This window comes from Salvia hispanica, chromosome 3 (genome assembly GCF_029641045.1).
Source record: "Salvia hispanica isolate PSC_SH4W2 chromosome 3, Shi_PSC_v1, whole genome shotgun sequence".
Taxonomy (NCBI): domain Eukaryota; kingdom Viridiplantae; phylum Streptophyta; class Magnoliopsida; order Lamiales; family Lamiaceae; genus Salvia; species Salvia hispanica.
Window position 1 is genome coordinate 49,561,463 of NC_142694.1, and position 21,556 is coordinate 49,583,018.

The window sequence follows — 21,556 nt, forward strand, 5'->3', positions numbered from 1 at the left end:
AATATGAAACATTTGGTTTCCGGCACAGGATTTTATGCAAGTGTTGTTTTGTGGGTTAATGAAGAGAGAGTAAAGTAAGAGAGAGGGAAAAGTAGAGAGAGTGATGTTTCCATTTTAGGAAACGTTTCATTTTTAGTGGGACAATCCAAAAAGGAAAACGTTGCATTTCTAATGGGACAGAGGGAGTATAAATCATAGAGTCAAATTAAATTGAGGTGAATTTTTGCACCATGTCGGGTGTTGGTATTCGACTTTGGATTAAAATTTTAACTTCAAATTTCAGAATATAAGAAAGAGTAAAACTACAAAAAATGGTAACCACATTCACCTTTTGAGTAACCAACGTTCCGAAAATTATATTTTTTGATCGAAAACACTCAAAAATCACAAATTCAGACACACTTTTACGATCATGCCCTTGAGGCTTGAAAGGGTATAAATGTCAAAGTATACATACGTTTCACTCCTATGTATATATACGTTTCCTCCTTCAATCAATCGGAAATGGGCGGCCTATCAATCGACGGCTCCCACCCTCACACGCACAAGGTGTTCCTCTTCAGCAATTACATCCTCCTCGGCGGCGCCTCCAGCTGCATCTTCCTCACCCTCTCCCTCCGCCTCTTCCCCTCCCTAATCGGCTTCCTCTTCATCCTCCTCAATTATTACGCTTATGTGGAGAGGAAGGGCGGCAGTGGCGGTGGGTACGCGCGCGATCAAGAGGATTTGAAGGGCTGGCCGTGGCCGTTTCAACTCTAAAATGCGCCGCTGGTTATTTGTTGGAGGGTATTTTCGGAAATTATATTTGTATGTACTATGATTGTATAGGGATGGAGGTCTGAAATGCAGTGATTATTCAGTATTCAATTATTTTAAATTCTTATTCTTAGTATTTTCTTTATTTGCTTGCTTGTTGGTTTATTGTTGAAAACTGGCTCTCACGTTTGCCCAACAAAAAATTTAGTTATATACTAGTACATTTTTAATGATTTTTGACAGATCTTGGTGATCAACCGCATTTTCACTTAAAGTTAAAAACAGTACGAAAATATGAATTGTTTTCTTATTTATCCTTTCGTAAAAAAAGTATGAATTTTCTAATTATAAAATAATTAAATAATCGAGTTCTTGTTAGCTTTTATTGCAGGATAACTATTCACCTTTTAAAAAACGTGTGAAAAATGGGATGACTCACCTCTCAACCAAATTAAAGAACGTCTTGGAATCCATAAACTTAATTGAAGAATTGTTTGGAGTCCGCTGCTGCCCTTATTTAAGGAGTGTATTCAAGCGTGTCTCCACAATAAGGGTTAGGCTCCTTAAATAAGGGCAATAGGAGGACTCGAAGCAATTCTTCAATTCAGTTTATGAAATTCCAAACCATTCTTTAATTTGGTTGAGAAGTTATAAATTTAAACCAAATTAAATGGTACCTGTCAAGAGAGTGAGTGTATGTAGTTAATTTTTTAAAAAACAAACAAATATTAAAGTAAATTGTACAAAACGTTGTTCTCCTTTTAATTTTTAATTAATCTGATCACAATATAAAGTTTTTATTTAAATAAATATGTACCAAAATAATGTTGTAGCGGTTTCAAAACAAAGCAACCAAAAATATTAAGGAACATTATAATCTATCTTAAAAAGTAAACTAAATAGTCTTATCTGCATAGCAAAAGCTAATCAAGACAAAACATAAACCGTTTCTACATTTAACTTCGTCAAGCAAATATACTCCAAACCCAAACATTGTGTATTCTTTTATCGATTTTCAATCACTCCGAAGAAGAAGCAGGAAAACGAAATCGTACGACGGCTGACAACCTAGCTAGCTTCAAAGCATCACTTCTCTGCCGTGAATCCAGCTGAACGGGACGGGCGCCGACTGCTTCGCCCGAGCCTGTGCCCTCTCTTCCAGCTTCCGAATCCGAGGTGGCAAACCGCACACGTAATCTTGAGCTTTGCGTCCTTCCCCGGACAGCCCCGTCATCTTCTCCACTTCCCACCTCCCAACTAGGAACTCCAAGATATCAGCGTAGTCCTTGGCAGTGTAGACTCCGAGCCGCTGTGCTACGGAGGAGAAGTGCTCGAAGAGGTTGTCATCCACGCCATCGTACATCAAGTGAGCCGGCATTGATATCTTCTTCTTCATCATGTCTGCAAGCGCGAGCACTGTGCCGTCAGGGTCGACCTCGAACAGCTTCTCGACGATTTTGGTGTAGGCCGTCTCATGACGCTTCTCGTCAGCGGCAATGATGCCACAGATCTGAGCTAGCTTCAAGTCCCCGTGTTCCTTGGCATGACGAGCTGTGTTTCCGTGAGATACGAAGGTTGCCCTCTCCTGGAATGAGGTGTAGATGAATCCGAGGTACGGGTTTTTGTCAGTTCCCGGATCCTGCAAGTTTTAAAGAAAACAAAAATATTTCAGAACACAATAACTCGCATGGGACCATCAAACGGGGTACCCGTTAGATTCAAGATTATTCTTTGATTAACCTATATTCACGATCTACATTGATAAAACTCTTTAATGAAGAAAAGCATGACCAAGATAACTACAAAGTGAAATGAAGTGAAAATTAAGAGTGTGAGTGTGTGTGATTGTGTGTGTTTGGTAAAAAATGGAGCAGTCTTACCATGCCTGAGCCGATCAGATACTGTATGGTTTTCTCGATTTGCCTCATGTCAACACGTCCAGAAAGATAAAGATATTTGTTGAGAAGGTCACCGTGCCTATTCTCTTCAGCCGTCCAGGCCCTCGTCCAGATAGCCCAAGGGGTGAGGCTGGCACCAGTCTCATCTCGCACTCCATCCAGAGTGTTGAGCATAGTCTGATAAGTGGGAAGAGCTTCCTCTGTAATCATATCCCCGACCAACACGACAAAGTAGTCATCGGGGAGCTCCTTGGTTCGTTTCCTAAGCTCTCTGACCTCTTCTTCAAAGCCTTCTGAAGATGGATCTGGAAGAAAGTCATTGGGCTGCCAACACTTCTCAACAGGCTTTAGGAGCACCAGGATGTTCTCTTCAGCCCAATCTTGCAGCGAATTGAAGATCTCACGCTTCTCTGGTGGCAACGGATGGGTGACTTGAACACGAACCTCCCGAGGGGGACTAAAAGGTTTTTTAACTTTTCCGGCATCTCTGCGTGCAACAAATGACAACTCTCAAGATTAAACAAGAGCAAAGCAGTTGAATAAATCCCGAAACTCCAATGAGTTTATCAAGTACAGATATTAGCCATATTCTTGCAGCTACTGTAAAAAAAGTTTATGGCCTTCAATTTGTTTGGAAATACAAATGCAAGGTTTGATCACAACAAAACTCACAAATCATTTGTGGGCAAGTCCAAAGACATTTGTAAACCAGGAATGTCAACGGATGTTTATATGCAATACAACCAGCATGTCTATAACAATGAATTGTACACTAAAGTGTTGCGTATAGATCATCTAGGCAGTTCCCAGATAATGTCTTAGTATAGAAGTCCAAACTAAAAAGCAACAGAAGGTGGTGGTAGATAACAAACTTATTCAACAACTGATACAGTTTGATGCCTAATGTTTCAGTGTATTAAGTTCCCATCCTCCACAGAATTAAAATTTTCCTTTTTGAGTTCTATAAACTGATTGATGAAATAATATTGTTGGAAACTGGGAAGAAGAGAAAATAGGATTGCACTAGTCTCCAATTAAAGGAAAGAAGCAGGACATGTACTAACCACCAGCTTGTGGTCAAGAAATAAAATAAACAATAGGGTCGAGAAATTAGGTATACTATAGGAAGGAATATCAATGATTCCAATCTCAGAAGAAAGATGGTGGGGAGAAATTAGGCATCTCACATCAGCAACCTATTCCACCTAGATACTATCAACTAAATGAACACATGAAAGACAAGATCTAGTGAGAGAAAGCAGTTGCTAAGATTTAACTCCCTCTCCAACACCCCCCCACCCCCCACCAACACACACGCACACTTCAATTCAATTTCTCTACTACATTTCCATGTTATATGGCATAGTATTTCATAGTATACACGTAACAGGCATTAGTAATAGTGAAACGTAGATGTGATACACTCTGCTCACTCAGTATGTTTTATAAGTTGAACTGTTATAAATATACATCGACAGCCAACCAAAACACCATATAAAAAATAAAAAATCAACACTGTCAGCAACAGCCAATAACTAGTAAGAGACAAATTTCAACAATTGAGCATGATATAGTTTAAAACTTATAGAACTACAAAACTTATGGAGTAAGATAATATAAAAAAAGTAAGATTCTTGTGCTTAAGATCTAACTAGGAGCATCAAAATCTGCTGGCAAGTCAAAAAAAAGATAACCAGAAGATCAAGTGTGCAACACAACAAACTCAACCCGACCCCACCAAGAATTAAAAAATGGCAAAATATCAACCTGAGAGAGAGCCAAGAAATACAAGGCAAATCGGTTTCAGCTAAACAGAGCAAGGATGAATGTTAATGGCAGGACTCAATTAAGATCAGATCGGATACATTTTATGAATAAAAGAAAGAAAAAAGACAACTCATCAGCTGAAAGCCTGGAATAGCGAGTTAAATTGAAATGAATTCTTCATACAAAAAATGCAGATATAGAGGAATTGGATTCCTCAAAAATGAAAAGCAATCGATTGTCATTTGCCACCATGCAATTCGTTCAGAATACCCCAAATCCAGATCAATTAGCGAAAAAAATGATGAATATAACAAATCAAATGTAAGTAAGCATGCGATTTGAATTAATTGATCTCACATGCCTCTAAACCACTCAGCACATCAAAGCAAACACACAATGAATTACAGAATAAGAATCAGGAAAGCTTACACTGAGGGAGAATGAATGGTCGAAGCCATGGAAACCCTGTGAGATCTGAGCTGAAAACCGGGAAAATTAGGCATATTCATCGGCGTAATGCTTAGTTTCAGCGCCATTGTTAACAGTAATCTCTCTAAATTCTAGATTTAAATCACTGAATGATTGGGGTTTTGTACAGAAATGGAGAGAAGAGAGATGCAAAAAAGGGAAAAGTAGCGCAGCTCAATAAATGCCGATGGGTGCCAGTTGCCACCGACCACTTGTTGAGGGCGATGCTTCCTATGTTGTCGCTAAATTGGCTGTGTTCTTCCACAGCTACACCAAATGAAACCTAGTCAAGTGATCTGCTTCTACTGTTTCATAGTTGGTTTGAGATTGTGACTTCTATTTACTGGAGAAATACTATATTTTTTTTTAATTTAATTTTTACTGAATCTGAATTAGGAGTGACTTTAGAAATATGCACCAATTGTTAACTTTGAAAAAGGAGGTTGCATTATTAATTTATCGGCATACCACTTTCCTAGATCACGAGATTATCCTTTTAAGACATTTTAGGAACAAATTAATCATTTATATATTTTGGTTTCTGGATTTACAAGATATAAGTCGGGCGAAGGAATACAAATGAAATAACTGAATCGAAATTACAACGGAAAATTCGAAACAAATAAACCGTAAAAGAAATTTAGCCGAGTCGAGGAGGCCTCTTTCCGCAAGACGAGATACGCTCTGGTAGTGCTCTTCGGATTGGCGTTTCGTCCCCAAAGATAAAATGGCTAGCGTCTCTGATGAAGCAGCACCGCAATCAACAGAGCTCCGACGAACTGGATGGATGAGCGGGTAGAGCTTTCGACAGAAAAACAATGCAGAGACGGAGAGAGCTTATGATGCAGAATGCTTTCTAGTGTTTGATGTGTGTAGAATGCATGGAATGGCTAGCCTATTTATAGGCTTGGTCCACTGCAGGGGGTCAACAGCCATGATTGTCATCAATGCTAGATCGTAACGGTCGTCGGTTACGAAGCGTTACAGAGCTGAGAGGCTGAATCTAGAAGCTTCTAGATTCGATCGTGACGTGGACTGTCACGTGTCAGCCACGTTGGCTTACCGCATCATACAGACGAGGTGTACGTGGAAACGGTGGTGGTCTAAAAAGAACTAGACCCACTAGCCTTGGGCCAAGCCCACAACCAGGCTCAAAGACCAATTGCCAAGGGCAAGGGCACGAGCTCGAGGCACGCGGCTCGCGGCGGAGCGGGCGGCGCGCGTGTGCGCGTGTGGGCTCTTACAGCCCATCTTAGTCCACTATAATTATTACATGTAATAATCCTTCTTATTAAATACTAGTTTAATAAAGTTGTAACGTCTAATGTGGGATAATTAACTCTCTTAATTATTTCCTAAGCTTCTCTCATAGCTCATTAAGTTTGCAATTTTGCACAACTTTAATCCATTATTTCTCACTCACCGGGAATCGAATTTGAGAAAATGAATATACCACGGTCATCTACTCCTAACGTAGATCGATATTATATCATTTAATTTCACAAAATTAAATGTCTCGTTGAAATTTATAATTGGTCAAAATCCATTGATCGGTATAGATTCCAACAATGTATTATTGATCATAGTAATTATGCATAGAAAATCAGAAAACTAAATAGAATTATTAAGGATTGTATATTTTTCACTGAAACTACTCATTTCTCTTGTTAAGGTCAATTTACAATTTTAAAATTACACTTTATTATTACTTTGAATTTACGCTAACATTCTATTTGTGCCATCAAGGCCTTCAACTCCTAATTGGACCCTCTCTAGTAGCCACCTTCTTGTCATCATGCCTCCCAAGGCCATCCACATCTCTATTCAAGACCGTCTCATCTCTTAACTATTAATGAGCTATACTGCACATTTTATCCCACCTCTTAACTAAGAGACATCACTTGCAACCCTCCATCTCTTAACCATCTCATCCTTTAACTATTCAATCAATTTCATTTTTAATTTTATTTCCAACAAATTCAATAAAAACACACTTCATTAAATAAATGAAAATTACAATTTAAAATCCTAAAAAGATAAAAAAAAAAAAAAAAAAAAACGGGAACCGGAATAGGAAGCACCCAAAACATTGTACATGCCCCCAAGTCGACAAACGCGTTCAAGTCGTAGCCGCCCTCGCCGCCGGAGTTTCCATCACAGGACATTTTTGCAGAAATTGGAGAGGAAAGATAGATGATATGATAGTGATGAGAAGAAAAAAAAAGATGAGAGATAGTTTGTTTGTATTTAAAATGAAAGAGGTAATCGGAGTATTTATAGAATAAAAAAATTAAAAAAAAATTAAATTCAAACGGTAATATTACCGTTTTAAAATTTTAATTAAATTTTTTTTTTTGGAAAAATAATTTTTTTTAAAACAAAATTTTTTTATTTATTGCGTAATCATGACGACGCCCACTCGCGGGCCAGCGAGTGGGCGTCACGCCTCGCGCCAGAGCTCGCCACGTGGCGCTGGCGTGTGGCAAGCTGGCGAGCCAGCTTCATCGAGGCGGAGGGACACGCGATGCGATGAGAGGGTTGCATCGCTATCTCGATGCTGGCTCGTCTCGCCGAGACAAGTTCGAGCCCACATCGAGATGGCGATGCGGATGCTCTGATAATTGTTTCATATCGCTCACTTCGTACACATCGACAATCACCCTCTGACAATTGAAATCGGTCATCGTTTAATCCTGTCAACTGATAATAAGTCATGTTATCTGACTCCATGCTCATGCTATCCTGCCTCACTGGATTCCAACCAGTTTGAGGTAGAAATCAGCATCATTGTGATTCATTTCTTTCGTATTGGAAGTAAAATTTGTGAATTGAGAATATGAGAAGTATTCAAATAAAAATGAAATACGTTCGTATTTATAGAGTTGGAAATTTGATTTTTTTTAAAATTAAATTGAGCCCCCACTCTCCAACAGTCCATCTTGGGAGCCACAATGTGTCTAACATTATCCACAATGGATGCCCTAGTGAAAGCCCTAGTGAGAGCCCTAGTGGTTGCCACATCAGCATGCCCTATCTTTCTGCAATGATGAAGTCCTAGAGGATGTCATATCTCTTATCCACTTTTCATTTCAATTTTAAATCATTATTTTTTAATTTTATTTTAAATTAAACTAAAATACCAAAATATATTATATTAAACACCACAAATGAAAAAAAAAACTACATTACTTAATTTAAAAGTGAAATGACATCATACTTATCTAAAAAAAACTACATTAAAACTAAAATACTAAATTAAAAATAGAGAAAAGAAAGTGAAAGATTTGGTGAGTGAAAAGTGAATAAAAATGGAGTAATTAAAAAACTAAAAATGATCGGGCTCGGGCTCCGGCCTGCAATGGACGCCCGATCTCACGCCCGATGGATCGGGCGAGGGGCGAGAGATGGGGCGCGACCGAACTCTCGGTCATCCTCGGGCATGCCCGAGACTTGCAATGGATGCCCAATCATGCCCGAGCCCGATCTAAGCCGATCGGGCGTGAGATCGGGCATCCATTGTGGATGCTCTAAGCACATCCCAAAAGGGGTCTCAGTTCACACTCTTATCCAACAATTGATTAATTGTCTATATAGGGGATGACACAGGATGGCCGTGTGCATCCATCTCATGTTGATGTAGCTACACGTTCTATCCCTCAAATGAAGAAATACATACAATTTCTATCCTCCGTGAAATATATAGAAACACAAAAACTGCCATCAAACGCATCAAAATATGATCATTTACACAATGGGCAAAAATCAGAAGAAAGAAACACTCCATTCACCGTTGCTCGTTCAAGCAATCCTGCTGTGTGGAGACGGTAGCTGCTGCATGTTTCTCAGAGTTCAAATTCATAGTCGTAGTCTTAGATGGAGGCAAGCATCTCTTTGAGAAGAATGAAGCTATGCTCTGTGCTTTGAGGGACTTCCTTTCTGCATATACAAAAACCATATTTTCTTGTCAAAACTGATGCATCAACTTTAGTTAGAGATTTCAGGCTAAGTGAAGGAAGTAAATCACACCATACCTGGCGAGATAGATAGGCCAAACTTCCTCAAGATTTCTTTCTTGACCTGAATCACCATCATATTAAACATATCAGCGCATAAATCCTAATCAAAACTCATAAAAACCATGATCGTTTGTAACCAAACTGAATCGTCATAGAGACTCTTTGATAAAGTTAAAGAAAATGGGACTAATAACCTGCCAACGATTTTCTGAGAATTCTGATATTTCACGGACTTTGTTTCTTAACTGAGACTTTGAGAAAGCTGGGAAAGTATTATGCAGAGAGTCTGAGATCTTTGCAATGCCATGTGGACATGAATTGATGATGGAGATCTGCAAAATATGAGTAAGTTTTATATATAGTATCTATACATGTATAAAGCTAGAAGATATTACAGTATATATACATCATTACATCATGAATAACGCAGTGAGGAAAATGAAAAACTTACAAACTGAGGCATGTCTGAATCAGGTATTATAGTAGTAGCAGCAGCAGTTGAAGGAGGTGTTGAACTTGATTTGTTTGATAAAGGTTCTAAATCCTCATTTACCTCATTATTACAAATGGAAATTTCTGTTGCTGGGAAATCAGGCAAAGGACGGATACAAAGAGCTTGTAAGCACATTTTTTCAAGTTTCTCTGAACCAGATAGTTCTTCAGCTGATGACAATGTAGTCTTTTCGTGCATCAGATTTAATATGATCAAGGGCTGATTCTTTCTAAGTGCATGCTCTGTCATATTGTTCAAATACTTCTGCTGTCGGAGCAGGGAACAAAATTCTTCACTCGGTACTTGATCTTTGGTGTCCAGATGATCTCTCACTTCCTCGGCTAGTTCATCACATTCCATCACATCAGTCGGTACTCCCTGCAACCCACAATATGATAAGCTCCAATAAAAGAGAAGGAAAAAGGATGGAGCAAACTGTAAACAAACCATAAATCCCCACTTTTCTATAATTTCCATTAACAATTCTTTTACAATAAATACATTGATATAGAAATAATCCAAATGATGAATAAATAGGCAATCAGAAATTATAGCTCACCTCACTTTCCGACAGATAACCATCAGGAACAAAAAATCCATCTTCACTTTCATCTTCATCATCAACCTTTTGCTGCTCCTCCATACTTTCATCATCCTCATCCTTCTCACAATCCGAGAGGCTTTCACCAGGTTCTTCCTGCTCGGTCAAATTTCATATGAGAAAATCTTAATGAGAATGCATGTACCACACTAGCTTGTAGCCTAGTATACCTCTTCCCACTCCTCATCACTATCAATCTCATAGTCTATAAGTGGATCCTTCACCAAAGGGCAGCGTCCCCCAATAGCTTGACTGGAGAAACATAAAGCTAACAATCAGAAGGAAATAACAAAACAGGTCCATATACATAATAGACAGCTTTACGTTGTAAGCAGCAACTAGCTTCAACAATATTGGCTTAAAGTGAAACAATATAATACCAGAAAATAAGTTACCTTTTCTTGGGCCAAACACCATAAAATGCAGGTCTGTGGCTCTTATCAAACTGCAATAGCTGCCTACTGCGTTTTCTATTTCGGCATTGAGAAAGAGGCCTATCTATGGTCATCTGAGAATGTCTTCCATGGATATTGGGGTCAATCAATCCATCCACATTCTTCTCTTCAACTTGGACCTCATCACTAGGCATTTCAGTGTTAGTCGTAAGCTTGAATTCCTTGACCAGCTCAGTTTTAGGCTTCTGACGCATGCCCCAGTGGACTTTCTTTGAACGGATAGAATTCCCAATGCAGCGCCACGAATTCAAGTGTGATCTGCAATAAAACACAACATGGCATTAAGAGTTACTACTATTTAATAGATTGAACCAACATATGCTGGAAAAAGGAAAGGACCCTACTTCCAAATAGCTTCGGCCTCAACTTCAGCATTTCCAACCAAAACAGAGTCCATATTTGCTATAACTGTTTCACATTTTTGTTCAATTAAGTTAGAAGATGGCATAGATGTGGTGCCTTTGTTTGAAGAACTGTTATTTTCAAAAGAAGTAGATTTCTTTCTTCTAAAAAACTGCTCCATCAATGATGCTTGTTTCTGAAGAGCAAGTTGCTTTTTTAGTTCAGCTTCTTCCTTGGCCTTGCGTTTCTGATCTTTCTCTGCCTCCTCTTGCTGCCTATTCAGCAGTTTCTGCATGTCATTTTCTTCTTTCTCGCGCCGTCTTTTCTCCTTTTCTGCCTCTTCGCGCAAGCGCTTCTGCTCTTTTTCCTACAGTGAGTTTAATTCAGAAATAGATTTATAAGAAATAAACTAAGATGTCAATCAACTTTAAATACAAGACCAGGCCAAGAACAATCAAAGCTAAACAACTATGTAGCTGCGATGATACGTACATTCTGCAACATTTCCTTCTGGAGTTCCCTCTCTCTTTTCTTCTTTGCTTTCTCTGTTTCCTGCTTGTTCTTCTCCAGTTGCTTGATTAACATTTTTTCTTCTTTCTTGACGTCCTTCTCAGCCCTTCACCATCAAAGATATAACAGGACCATTGGCAATCTTACAAAAGGAATTGTATGTATAAAGCACACCAACAAAAATACTTACATTTCAGCAGCATTTTTCTGTAAGATGTTCTCCATTAACAATCGGATATCTGCCTCATTTAAAACTTTACCAATCTTTTCTGAAGCTTTTGTCAAATCTTGCAGGTGATTTGGATGGTCCCCTGACTTTTCAAGGGCATTGATCATTGCTGACAAAGATCAAATTTATCAAATAAGCTTCAATGAGCAAATATCAAAGAGACCTAAAATGCCTCAGCTGTGAAGCTTTGAGATCATAGAGAAACGTGTTCAAAATGGCGGTGCACAACTGAATCCAGGGAAAGAACAACAGAATTGCTAAACAAGCAGAGCTGTGTGAGGAATGACCCCTCCAGCCTCAGTCAGCCACTCAACAAGCATCCAATGTGATAAGAATGAACGGGATGAAATCATTACAGAATAAGGAAATTAATGGTTAAATCCATGGTCAAGTATGGAAGACATTTTTTTCACAAGTTGCAGTCTGAACAAGAAAATTATTTTCAAACATTCAACATGTCATTTGGCATCTTAAATTTCAGTTACACCTCGACATTTCAAAACCCATCACACAGGCAAGGACCAGATAGACGCATAATAATACAAATTCTACCTGTAACAGCTGCAATTCTCTCCTGAATCTTTTTCCGGCATGTACGGCGAACTTTCACAGATACACGCTCTGATATAGGGATCAGTTTCAAGTCTCTAGTCTGCAATAGAACAAACATGTATTAAGTAGCTAATCCAAAGGAGGAACATAATACTATAGCACATAGCTACAGAGAGAAACGTTTATCTCCAGTATCCCCTCCAAGAGCACGACTACACCAAACAACCTAGCAAATACGCAGCTAAGTACATAAAACTTAATCAACAATGCACTACACTAGCCTTCTAATGGCACAAAAATTATAGAAAATTATGACTTCAATGGTTCTGATAGAAGAAATGTGACGAAGTCCAATTATTTTGCCGCTTCAATCCTGATAACTATACTTTTTTCAACAAGACAAAAGGCAGAGACAAGCCTATATTTACATAGAGCAATATCAAGAATCAACATAATCATCAAAGTAACTAATAAAATGCAAAACTAAAAAAGTATGGTGTGATGCAATATTCCAAACACCAAAATCTAAAGGTCAAAAATCATATTTGTATGAAGAATCCAGTGCAATACATATAAATCGCAATGAACTCAAATGAAGGTAAAAACTACTTAATTTCAAAATTAAAATACTCCTAGTACATTTCATCAAAACTGTACCTCCCAAAACCAAAGAGCAGTCTCCGCCTGATCCTCCAAAAGATCTGCATCAGCACTAGCCACACCATAACATAATCTCTGCCCAATCATAAGCACACTACTCTTCACACTAGCCCTAGTAACATTTTCCCCAATTCCAGCCCTACCCTTAACCTTCTCAAAAATTTCATCCACAAGCATTGAAAATGGCAGATCACTCTCCTCCATTAAGCAGGCAATCACACAATTCACAGAAGCAGAAGACAACCCCACTTTCTCCACACTTTCCAGCAACACTTGTCTGCTTCTGAACGCTAAATCTTTAGCAAATTTAACAAGGCTATCGATTTCATCGCGCAATGCCTCGATTTTCGCCTGTTTCTCTTCCGGGCTTACAGCATACAAACATGGCTCCAATCTTTTCCTTTTGTGTGACCTCTTCTTCTGATCCGAGCCGTCCGATTTCCGCTTCGTTTTATCCGACACGTAGATTTTCATGGGCTCAACTTCCGCCATCGCTAGATGCAATCAAATGAGTCCTTTTTAACTCTGAGAAAAATACAGACCTAGAAGATACAAAATATAGCAAACACTATTGAAAATGTGTGAGATTAGGACGTTTGGGCTTCCTCAACAGTTAAAAGGAAATCAAGCGTCGAGAAACGGAGGAAGCAAGAGAAATGAAACAGCGATACTGAGCTGAACTAAAATCGAGAGGAGTATCGATTTTTGGTACGTAGATTTGCTATTTTCCCGCCAGCAAGAGGCTATTTGGGCGTATTTTTTCTGCATTTGGCGCCTATAAATATTCTTCGATTTTGCTGTCCGCCATTTTTCAACTGCACGCACGCAAGCACTACCTCACATTCCAAAAAAATTGGTGTTAAATGACTAAATAAAAGTAGTGTTACTAATTAAATGACTGAATTTATTCGTGATATAATGTTTATTGAATTAAATATATTTTTTTCTTATTTTAATTAAATACTCCTACTTAATCGACACAAAGGTGGCTTCTGTACCAGGATGGAACAATTGAAAAAAAAATGGAAGCTCATGATGATCTAATATCCTGAAACTTTATGATTAATTTTACTATTATCCCAATAATATATTATGTCAGTAGAAAATAGTTAAGTATTCTTTCGTTCTTAAAAATAGTTTTGTTTTATCATTTTCATTCCTTAATCCAAATTTTGAATTTTAATTTCTAGAAACATTTTCATATATTACTATGCTTATGAATTCTTATATAATTTCAATTACTTTTTTCTACTCCGTATTTTCCAATTTATCAATTCGTGTTAATAAAACTTATGGGATCCCTAAAACTTGTGTTTTTAGAAGACATTGACTATATGAAGCTAAAATAATTGTGTCCCACCATAAGTGGGGTGCTTATTAGTTTTTTACTTTATTTTTACTTTATTTTAATTATTTATTAGTAGTTTCTTTGTTTTACTTTATTTTAATTATTTATTAGTAGTTTCCTTCTTTTACAGTAAAAGTCATTCTTATTATTGACACAAATTATAAAAAATGTAAATAATAATAGGCTGAAAAAGTTAGCACAATATTATACCTACTTTTTTATATTAGTTTTATAATAAAATGTGAGTAGGTAAGTTAGTAGAATGTGTGACCTACTTATGATGTATGATAAAAATAAAGTGTGACTCTAATTGTTGGGACGGATGGCGAAATGTGACTCTTATTATGGGGGGGAGGGAGTATCATTTTCTTAAAACGAGTGCTAAAAAAAGCGCATTGCTTATGATGGGAGAAATAAAGTACTCCTTCCGTTCTTAAAAAATACATTACTTTTACCATTTTGGGTCTTCCTCAAATTATACCAAGTCTAAATATGAACCATTTACACACTACTAATAATGTGAACCACAGAATCCACTAATACTACTTCAACTATGTTCTCTCTTTCTCTTTTATTTTATCTTTTTCCTTACTTTACCAATTATACATTAAAACTCGTATCATTTACAAGTTTGTCTATTTTTTTAGGATGGAAGGAATATATTATTTATTATTTATTTATTATTTAACTGTAAATAAATTAAATTTAAAGGCCGCGCCACGAAGGAATATATTATTTATATCTAGCTTAGGCTGTGAATATTTTTGTTAATTTGGGTTGAAACAAAGTAGTCTTGGGCCTAGATGGGCTTGAGCCCGATAGGAATAAATATACTACTACAAAACTAGTACTCTCTCTGTGCCAACTAAGTTTAGTCAAAACTTTTAGGTATGGAGATTATAAATTGTGTTGAAAAGTATGAGAGGAATAAAGTAGGAAAGATAAAGAGAGAGTAAAGTAGGTAATGGAATAAAATAAAAGTGATTGGATGTTTTATTTTTTGTCAAAAAATGAAACACTACAAAAAATCGCGCGTTTACCTAGCACCGAAGTGCTAGGAATAACCCCAAAGTGCTAGGAAAAATAGAAGTTTCCGAGCACATTTCCAAGCACATAGGGTGCTAGTACTTTGCTCGCTCGAAATTATTTCCGAGCACCTATCCGAGCAAAACTCAAATTTTTCCGAGCACCCGAAACGTGCTAAGAAACTTGGTCAACTCCTTTATGAGATGTCCGAGCACCAGAAGTGCTCGGGATTTCCACACTCTGCTCTTCCTAGCACCAGGGTGTGCTCGGAATAATGCGTCTTAGACTCCTACCATAGTTTGGTGCTCGAACTAATGTGATTCAAGAAACCAAACCTAGCACAATTTGGTGCTTTGAATAATGCATTTCAAAACTCCTAGCACAATTTGGTGCTAGGATGGTACATTTCATTCATATTCATGAATTTCATTATTTTTTCATATTTTTTATTATTATTTTAGCTTCATTTTAATTGTTAATTCAATGAAATTAAAATGGCATTAAATCAAAACTAGAAATAAAATAAACAAATTGAAAAGCCCAATGGATGGCGAGAATTCAATTGCTTCACAAAGTTGATCAATTCAAAATGCAAGTCTAAATCTATATTTCACCAAAATTCTCAAAATTGATCAATTAAAAATGCAAGTCTAAATCTATATTTCACCAAATTTTTCACTGATCAAGCTCCTCATCCATTCTTTCATCTGCTCCTTCATCATTTCCATTTTCCTATCATACGCTTCCTCAATTTTTCTTTCTCTCTCATTCATCTCGGCATGCATTTTCTCCCGTTCTTCTTTAAGTCGTTCTTCAAATCGTTGCTCGATCAGCTCGTCCATCTTGCTAGTATAATTTTGTTGCACTTTCTGCGCCGGGAATCTGTTTTCTCTTCTTCACCTTCCCATGACGCTCCAAGAAGATGGCATCTAAATCCGGATTCTCTACCCCTTCGACTCTTAATTCTTCTGCCCTTGTCCTAACATCATCCTTCCAATAAGCAAACACAAATTAGATACTACTATAAGCAGGCGAGCAAACAAACAGTTTCACAGCAAACAAACAGTTCCACAACAAGTTCCACAAACATTATGTTGATGCACTATTTTTTAGCACAATAATACCTGCAAGTATATAGAATAGAAATAGTATAGCCAAAGGTCAGTACCGGATATCGAACACGGGGAAGGCAAATACAGACCGTCTATCTTCTACTAAGACTCAATTACTATCTGGAGAAACAAGAGATTTTGAAAACTTTTTAAAATTGAAAGCAATAGAAGGCAATTAACAACTAGATGCAAATAAACACAGAGATAAACGATAGAGATATGGGGAATTCCAGGGATGTGTGTTTACAGTTATGGTTATACAAATTCCAAACTACAATACCCTAGCACAATTATTACTTTGATGGGACGAGTCACCTAGCTTATGCTCATGCGATGCAAACGTTGATTACAAGATTAGGGTTGTTAATCCTAACACGTAACTCCTCAAAGCTCCTAAGACCCTTGAAAAGTCCTCACTCTCAATTAACAGTGTCGTTTTAAAGGAAGCTAACTGTAGCGTCTACTAAGTGGATCTAACTCGCTAGAACTCTCTCACAGTATGAAGCAAGTTATATTAAATCATACATAATTGTGTCACTCAATCATGTAGCATCAGTATTACTTAGAGAAGAAACAAAGTAAAAACAAAACGGATATTAAATAGAAAATTGGAATTGTATAACTAAAGTCGTTATTAACACATCTTTAGAATCCTATGAGTTTAGTTACACATAGTGGAATAAGCTAAACACATAGATTGAAGGGAAAACAACTTTAACATAAAATTAAAGCAAATTAAACCCGTAGGTTGAATCCTTGTCGTTCTTGATGTTCTTGAAATCCTTCTTCAACTCCTTGCACAATGACGTACTCTAGCTTTTAATTTCTGGGAATTTATGTTGCAAAAAAGAAGCTCTCCCTTTGATGAAGCTTGGGTCCTATTTATAGGAGAAAGTCAATCCCAATTGTAGAAGGAAAAGATCTTCAAAATATGGTAAATTTTGGAGCAGATCTAGGTCAAGCCGGATTCGCCGCCTTTCTCCGACGGGCCGCCACACCTTGGCCGGCGGTCGCCACGTTGGAGTCCAGAGACTCTGTCCTTTCGGCGGCGGACCGCCGCATGACTTCCTGCGGTCTCCGGGCGAGACTCCTTTCCTAGCGTAAATTTTCGAGGCGGGCGGCTGCATGATTCTGACCGCCGGGCGCTGGCGGTCGCCGGTCGCCGTCTGACTTCAGATTTTCAGACTTTGCGTTTTGACTCCCTTTTTCGGCTCAATTATGCACATTTCTCACAAAACACGTCAAAATACCAAAATAGATAAATTGTGCAAATAATCGACGTGTAGATTGACTTTGTCATAAAAAACGGACCAAATAATGGCCTTAAAACCGTGCAAAATCCGAGCGTATCATCTGTACACTCATGTATAATGTTCAGCAAGACACCAATCAAAGCATTCGGTACACTCAGAATAGCAGGGCAGAGGGGAGAAATGAGACAGATATGTGTATTAAAACATTGATGTTGCAGCAAAGACATCGATGTTGCAGCATTTCTGTATTAAAACATTGAAATATGAGAAGTATAGCTAGTAAAATGAAAGTGACAAGTTTCACAACAAACAAACAGTTGCACAAACAATTTCATGTATAATCATAAGTAATCTAAAGTTTGAAAATGTTCAGCAAGACATCAGTCAAAGCATTCTGTACACTCAGAATTGCAGGGCAAAGGGGAGAAGGGAGACGGATGTTGCAGCATTTATGTATTAATACATTGAAATATGAGAAGTATAACTAGTAAAATGAGAGTGACAAGTTTCACAACAAACAAACAGTTTCACAGCAAGTTGTTCTGCCATTTTCAAGGATGCTTCCTCAAAATGCTACTACTAAACAATAGGATAAATGCTAACTTAGAATACCACAGCAAGCTGTTCTGCCATTTTCGAGGATGCTTCCCCTAAATGCCACTACTAAACAACAGGATAAATCCTAACTCAGAATACCTATTATCATGTAGTTCTAAGAAATTAATCCAAGTCAGAATGTACCATCTGATTATATCTTTCCCTTTCTCTATCATATACCTATACTCTTTACTCTTTGTTGCTTGATAATTGTGAGATCATACATCTTCTAATGTAGTGGGGGTTTTGATATTATGAACTAACTAAAAACAATCCATTAAAAAGTTGGAAAAATAATGAGGAAAGCAGAACATTGCCATGGAATGGAGCCATCTAAGTTTATTAATACCACTAGCATGCATATAAAAGAATAGAAGCTACAACCTGCATTTATACACTAAGTAGGCCGGTTTCAAGCATATGCACATTACTGAATCTATCTTTTTTATTCTCAAATTGAAATACCAAATAGGGATCAAAAGCCCAAAATTAGTCAAATTAAGATTAAACTTACACGAATCTGTGTGGCGCGTTGAGAAACCAGACCTTGTGAATCTTTTTTTTTGAATGTGTGAGTCCTACCATAGACATCCATAAATTGAAGCATTATCTCGTCATTTTCCTCTATCTGCAAATAACATTAAAAAGGATTAAAAAATAATCAAAAAAGGAAAGAAATCAAACTAGAACAATATAAATTTTACCATTTTTTCAACTATCTCTTCAAATGGAACACAACCATTACAATGTTTTCCAAAGGCCTTCTCCCGCCCTTGTCTACGATTTCTCGAGCACCTCTCAGAAACCTTAATATTCTCAGGAAGCTTCCAAGCATCGATGTATGTCGTCCACTGGACATCCGTGAAGTAGGCCGGTTTCTTCATTGTCTTTCTCTTATAACCAATGTAATCACCGTATCTAGCTTTGCACTGACTGCGAAAAGCTTTCTTGCATTCCACTTGATCATAAGCTTCGCAATTTGCATCTTTTTGCAAAATAATAAAGTATTAAATAATTTATGATAATTGAGTTATAAATATAAAATGCACAATTTGACCTCAAATTCTTTCCAATAATGTTCAATGTATTCCTCTGAAAGCTTTGCCTGACTGTATCCTCTCGGGTCAACTATGTGCTTGAAAGCCTTATTGCATATGTTGGCTACTACACCAGTCGGATGCAATCTGCAGAATACTATACAATTAGTAACTTAAAATAATATAATGAATGCATAAAATTAAATGAGCACGTACGTTCTCAAAATATGCTCGTTTATTCCACCCAAAAATCTTGCTCAACTCAGAGTTTATTTCCGCACCTTCATCAAATACTCTCTTGAATTCAAATTGTTCCAAATGATCAAGTATTTGTTCTTCATTTAAGAATGGAGGAGGACCAGAATGCTCGGTTATGTTCTTTCTAAAGTTCTTTCTATCTTTACGAAATCGATGATATTTGTTGAGAAACCTCCTGTGGCAATCAAACCAAGTGGTTTTCCGTCCATGCTTCAAGGAGAAAGCTTGTGAGTCCTCCATACAATATGGACACGCGATGTGCTCCACCCTAACAACATTGAATACGCAGGGAAGTCACTGATAGTCCACATCAACGCTGCGCGTAACTGAAAGTTCTGTTTTCTTGATATATCATATGCAGGGATTCCTTCGGTCCATAAATCGTTGAGCTCTGCGATCAGGGATTGTAGAAACACATCAATATTCTGCTTGGGATTCTTCGGACTGGGCACAATCACTGTGAGAAACATGTATGGATCTTTCATGCACAACAATGGTGGCAAGTTGTATGGAGTTAAAATCACTAGCCATAATGAGTACTGTGAACCGGTCTGACCAAATGGCTGAAATTCATCAGTTGTAAGTGCTAACCTGGCATTTCTTGATTCAGAAGCAGAGAAAGGATGTATCTTGTCGAAGGTTTTCTAGGCTACAGAATCTGCCGGATGAGACATCTCTCCTGGAGTCTGGATGTGCTCTGCATGCCATCGCATGGATTGAGCGGTAATTTCGGATGCATACAAACGCCTCAACCTTGGGCCTAAAGGGAAATAGTATATCTGTTTGAGTGGACTTGTGCCATTACCCTTAAATCTGGCCTGACCACAAACTTTGCATTCAGTTCGGTTCTCGTCCTCCCTCTAGTAGATCATGCACCCTCTTTTGCAACAATCTATCTTGAGAACTGGCATATCTAAGGTCTGCATTTGTTTCTTGCACTTATAGAAGCTACTAGGCATACGGTTTGGTTTCGGCAAGCACTCCTCCATAAATTGGCACAATTCGTCAATAGCTCGCTGAGACATTCGATGTTCAGGCTTCATAGTCAGCAGTCGAGCATTTGTTGACAACTCAGAATAATCACAACCCGCCACAAATCGGCCTGAGACGCTTCTAATAAATTATAGAACTGCTGTGACTCGTTAGTGGAGGATTCTGGCATGTAAGCATGCAGGACATATTGTTCGTGTTGCGCTTGGAAATGATGAGGCTCGTGACTGGCTGTCTGTCCCCACGCATTGTGTACCATATGCTGGTATGGATCCGATGATGGATCGAAATGCATAGATTCAGCCGGTATTGAACTGGACGACGCTTCTACATCGCAATGAAATCTCCAATCATAGTAATATGGAGTAAACCCCCTTCTCACAAGGTGATCTTTCACCGTATCAATAGAAAAAAATTTGTTATTATCACAACGTGCACATGGACATCTAATTTTTGAACCATCCATTTTAGAGGGAAATGACACAGCAAAATTCATAAACATATCTAACCCATCGATAAAATCACGATTGAATTCTCCGGTGGGATACTTTCGCTCATACATCCACTCTCATCCCGGAATTTTATCCATTTCACTATCTTGTAGTATGAAATCAAAACAAATAAAATGATACTTTCAATAAATTAACAAAGAGTTTAAAAAATATTAGCAAATAAAAATTATAATATTGATCATCAAAATATTACTTGAACAAAAATATTATTTCAAATTATTAAAATTCTCAAGTTTCTTGTCTAGAGAAGTTTGACATAGAATAGTTAGCTAATCTATCATTTTCATGGGTAAGTCCACTATAATTAGTCCTTAAATCCAAAAATAAATTAAAGTAACCTATCCATTTTACTATCCCTATAGCATAAAATTAATATAAATTAAAACAAATATATAATATTTTAAATTATTTAACTTGAAGTTAGATAGAATAACTAATAAATATAAATTATACCTTTAGATAACAAAAAGATAACGAGGCGAGGTGGCAACGGGCAAAGAGACTACTTTGAATCGAAGAAATAACAAGGTAAGATTGAAAATATGTAGGAAAAGATTGAAGAAATCGAGTTGGAGAGAAAATGGAAGAAGTAAAATGATAGAAGTTAGATCCAGATCTGTTCCGGAAATAATATCCTAATTCCGAGCACCTTGCAAGTGCTAGGAAATATTTCCGA

General features: G+C 37.5%; 1 protein-coding gene across 2 annotated transcripts; it reads right to left on the reverse strand.

Moving 5' to 3' along the window:
- Positions 1-1,639: 1,639 nt before the first annotated feature.
- Positions 1,640-13,583, reverse strand: LOC125210990 (chromatin assembly factor 1 subunit FAS1). 2 transcript variants are annotated; one of them, XM_089067394.1, is made up of 14 exons: positions 12,745-13,574; positions 12,088-12,187; positions 11,497-11,644; positions 11,289-11,412; positions 10,799-11,163; positions 10,395-10,712; positions 10,170-10,251; positions 9,958-10,095; positions 9,357-9,776; positions 9,100-9,237; positions 8,921-8,966; positions 4,851-4,974; positions 2,637-3,141; positions 1,640-2,395 (listed from the first exon to the last, which is right to left on the reverse strand). In XM_089067394.1, exons 1-14 carry the CDS (start codon positions 13,237-13,239, stop codon positions 1,835-1,837), a joined length of 3,564 nt encoding a protein of 1,187 aa, XP_088923520.1. In that variant the 5' UTR covers positions 13,240-13,574; the 3' UTR covers positions 1,640-1,834. The 2 variants fall into 2 exon arrangements, with proteins under 2 accessions (XP_088923520.1, XP_047966615.1); XM_048110658.2 differs by lacking the exons at positions 1,640-2,395; positions 2,637-3,141; positions 4,851-4,974 and adding an exon at positions 8,453-8,825 and having other exon boundaries at positions 12,745-13,583.
- Positions 13,584-21,556: the final 7,973 nt, after the last annotated feature.

What these genes read in the sequence shown, in the direction of transcription:
- LOC125210990 (XM_089067394.1), bottom strand. Translation starts at nt 13,239, where the DNA reads ATGGCGGAAGTTGAGCCCATGAAAATCTACGTGTCGGATAAAACGAAG. An exon ending in GAGGCCGAAGCTATTTGGAA is followed by an intron (nt 10,713 to 10,798) that starts GTAGGGTCCTTT and finishes GTTTTATTGCAG; the next exon opens with ATCACACTTGAATTCGTGGC. An exon ending in ACCATTCATTCTCCCTCAGT is followed by an intron (nt 3,142 to 4,850) that starts GTAAGCTTTCCT and finishes TGTTGCACGCAG; the next exon opens with AGATGCCGGAAAAGTTAAAA.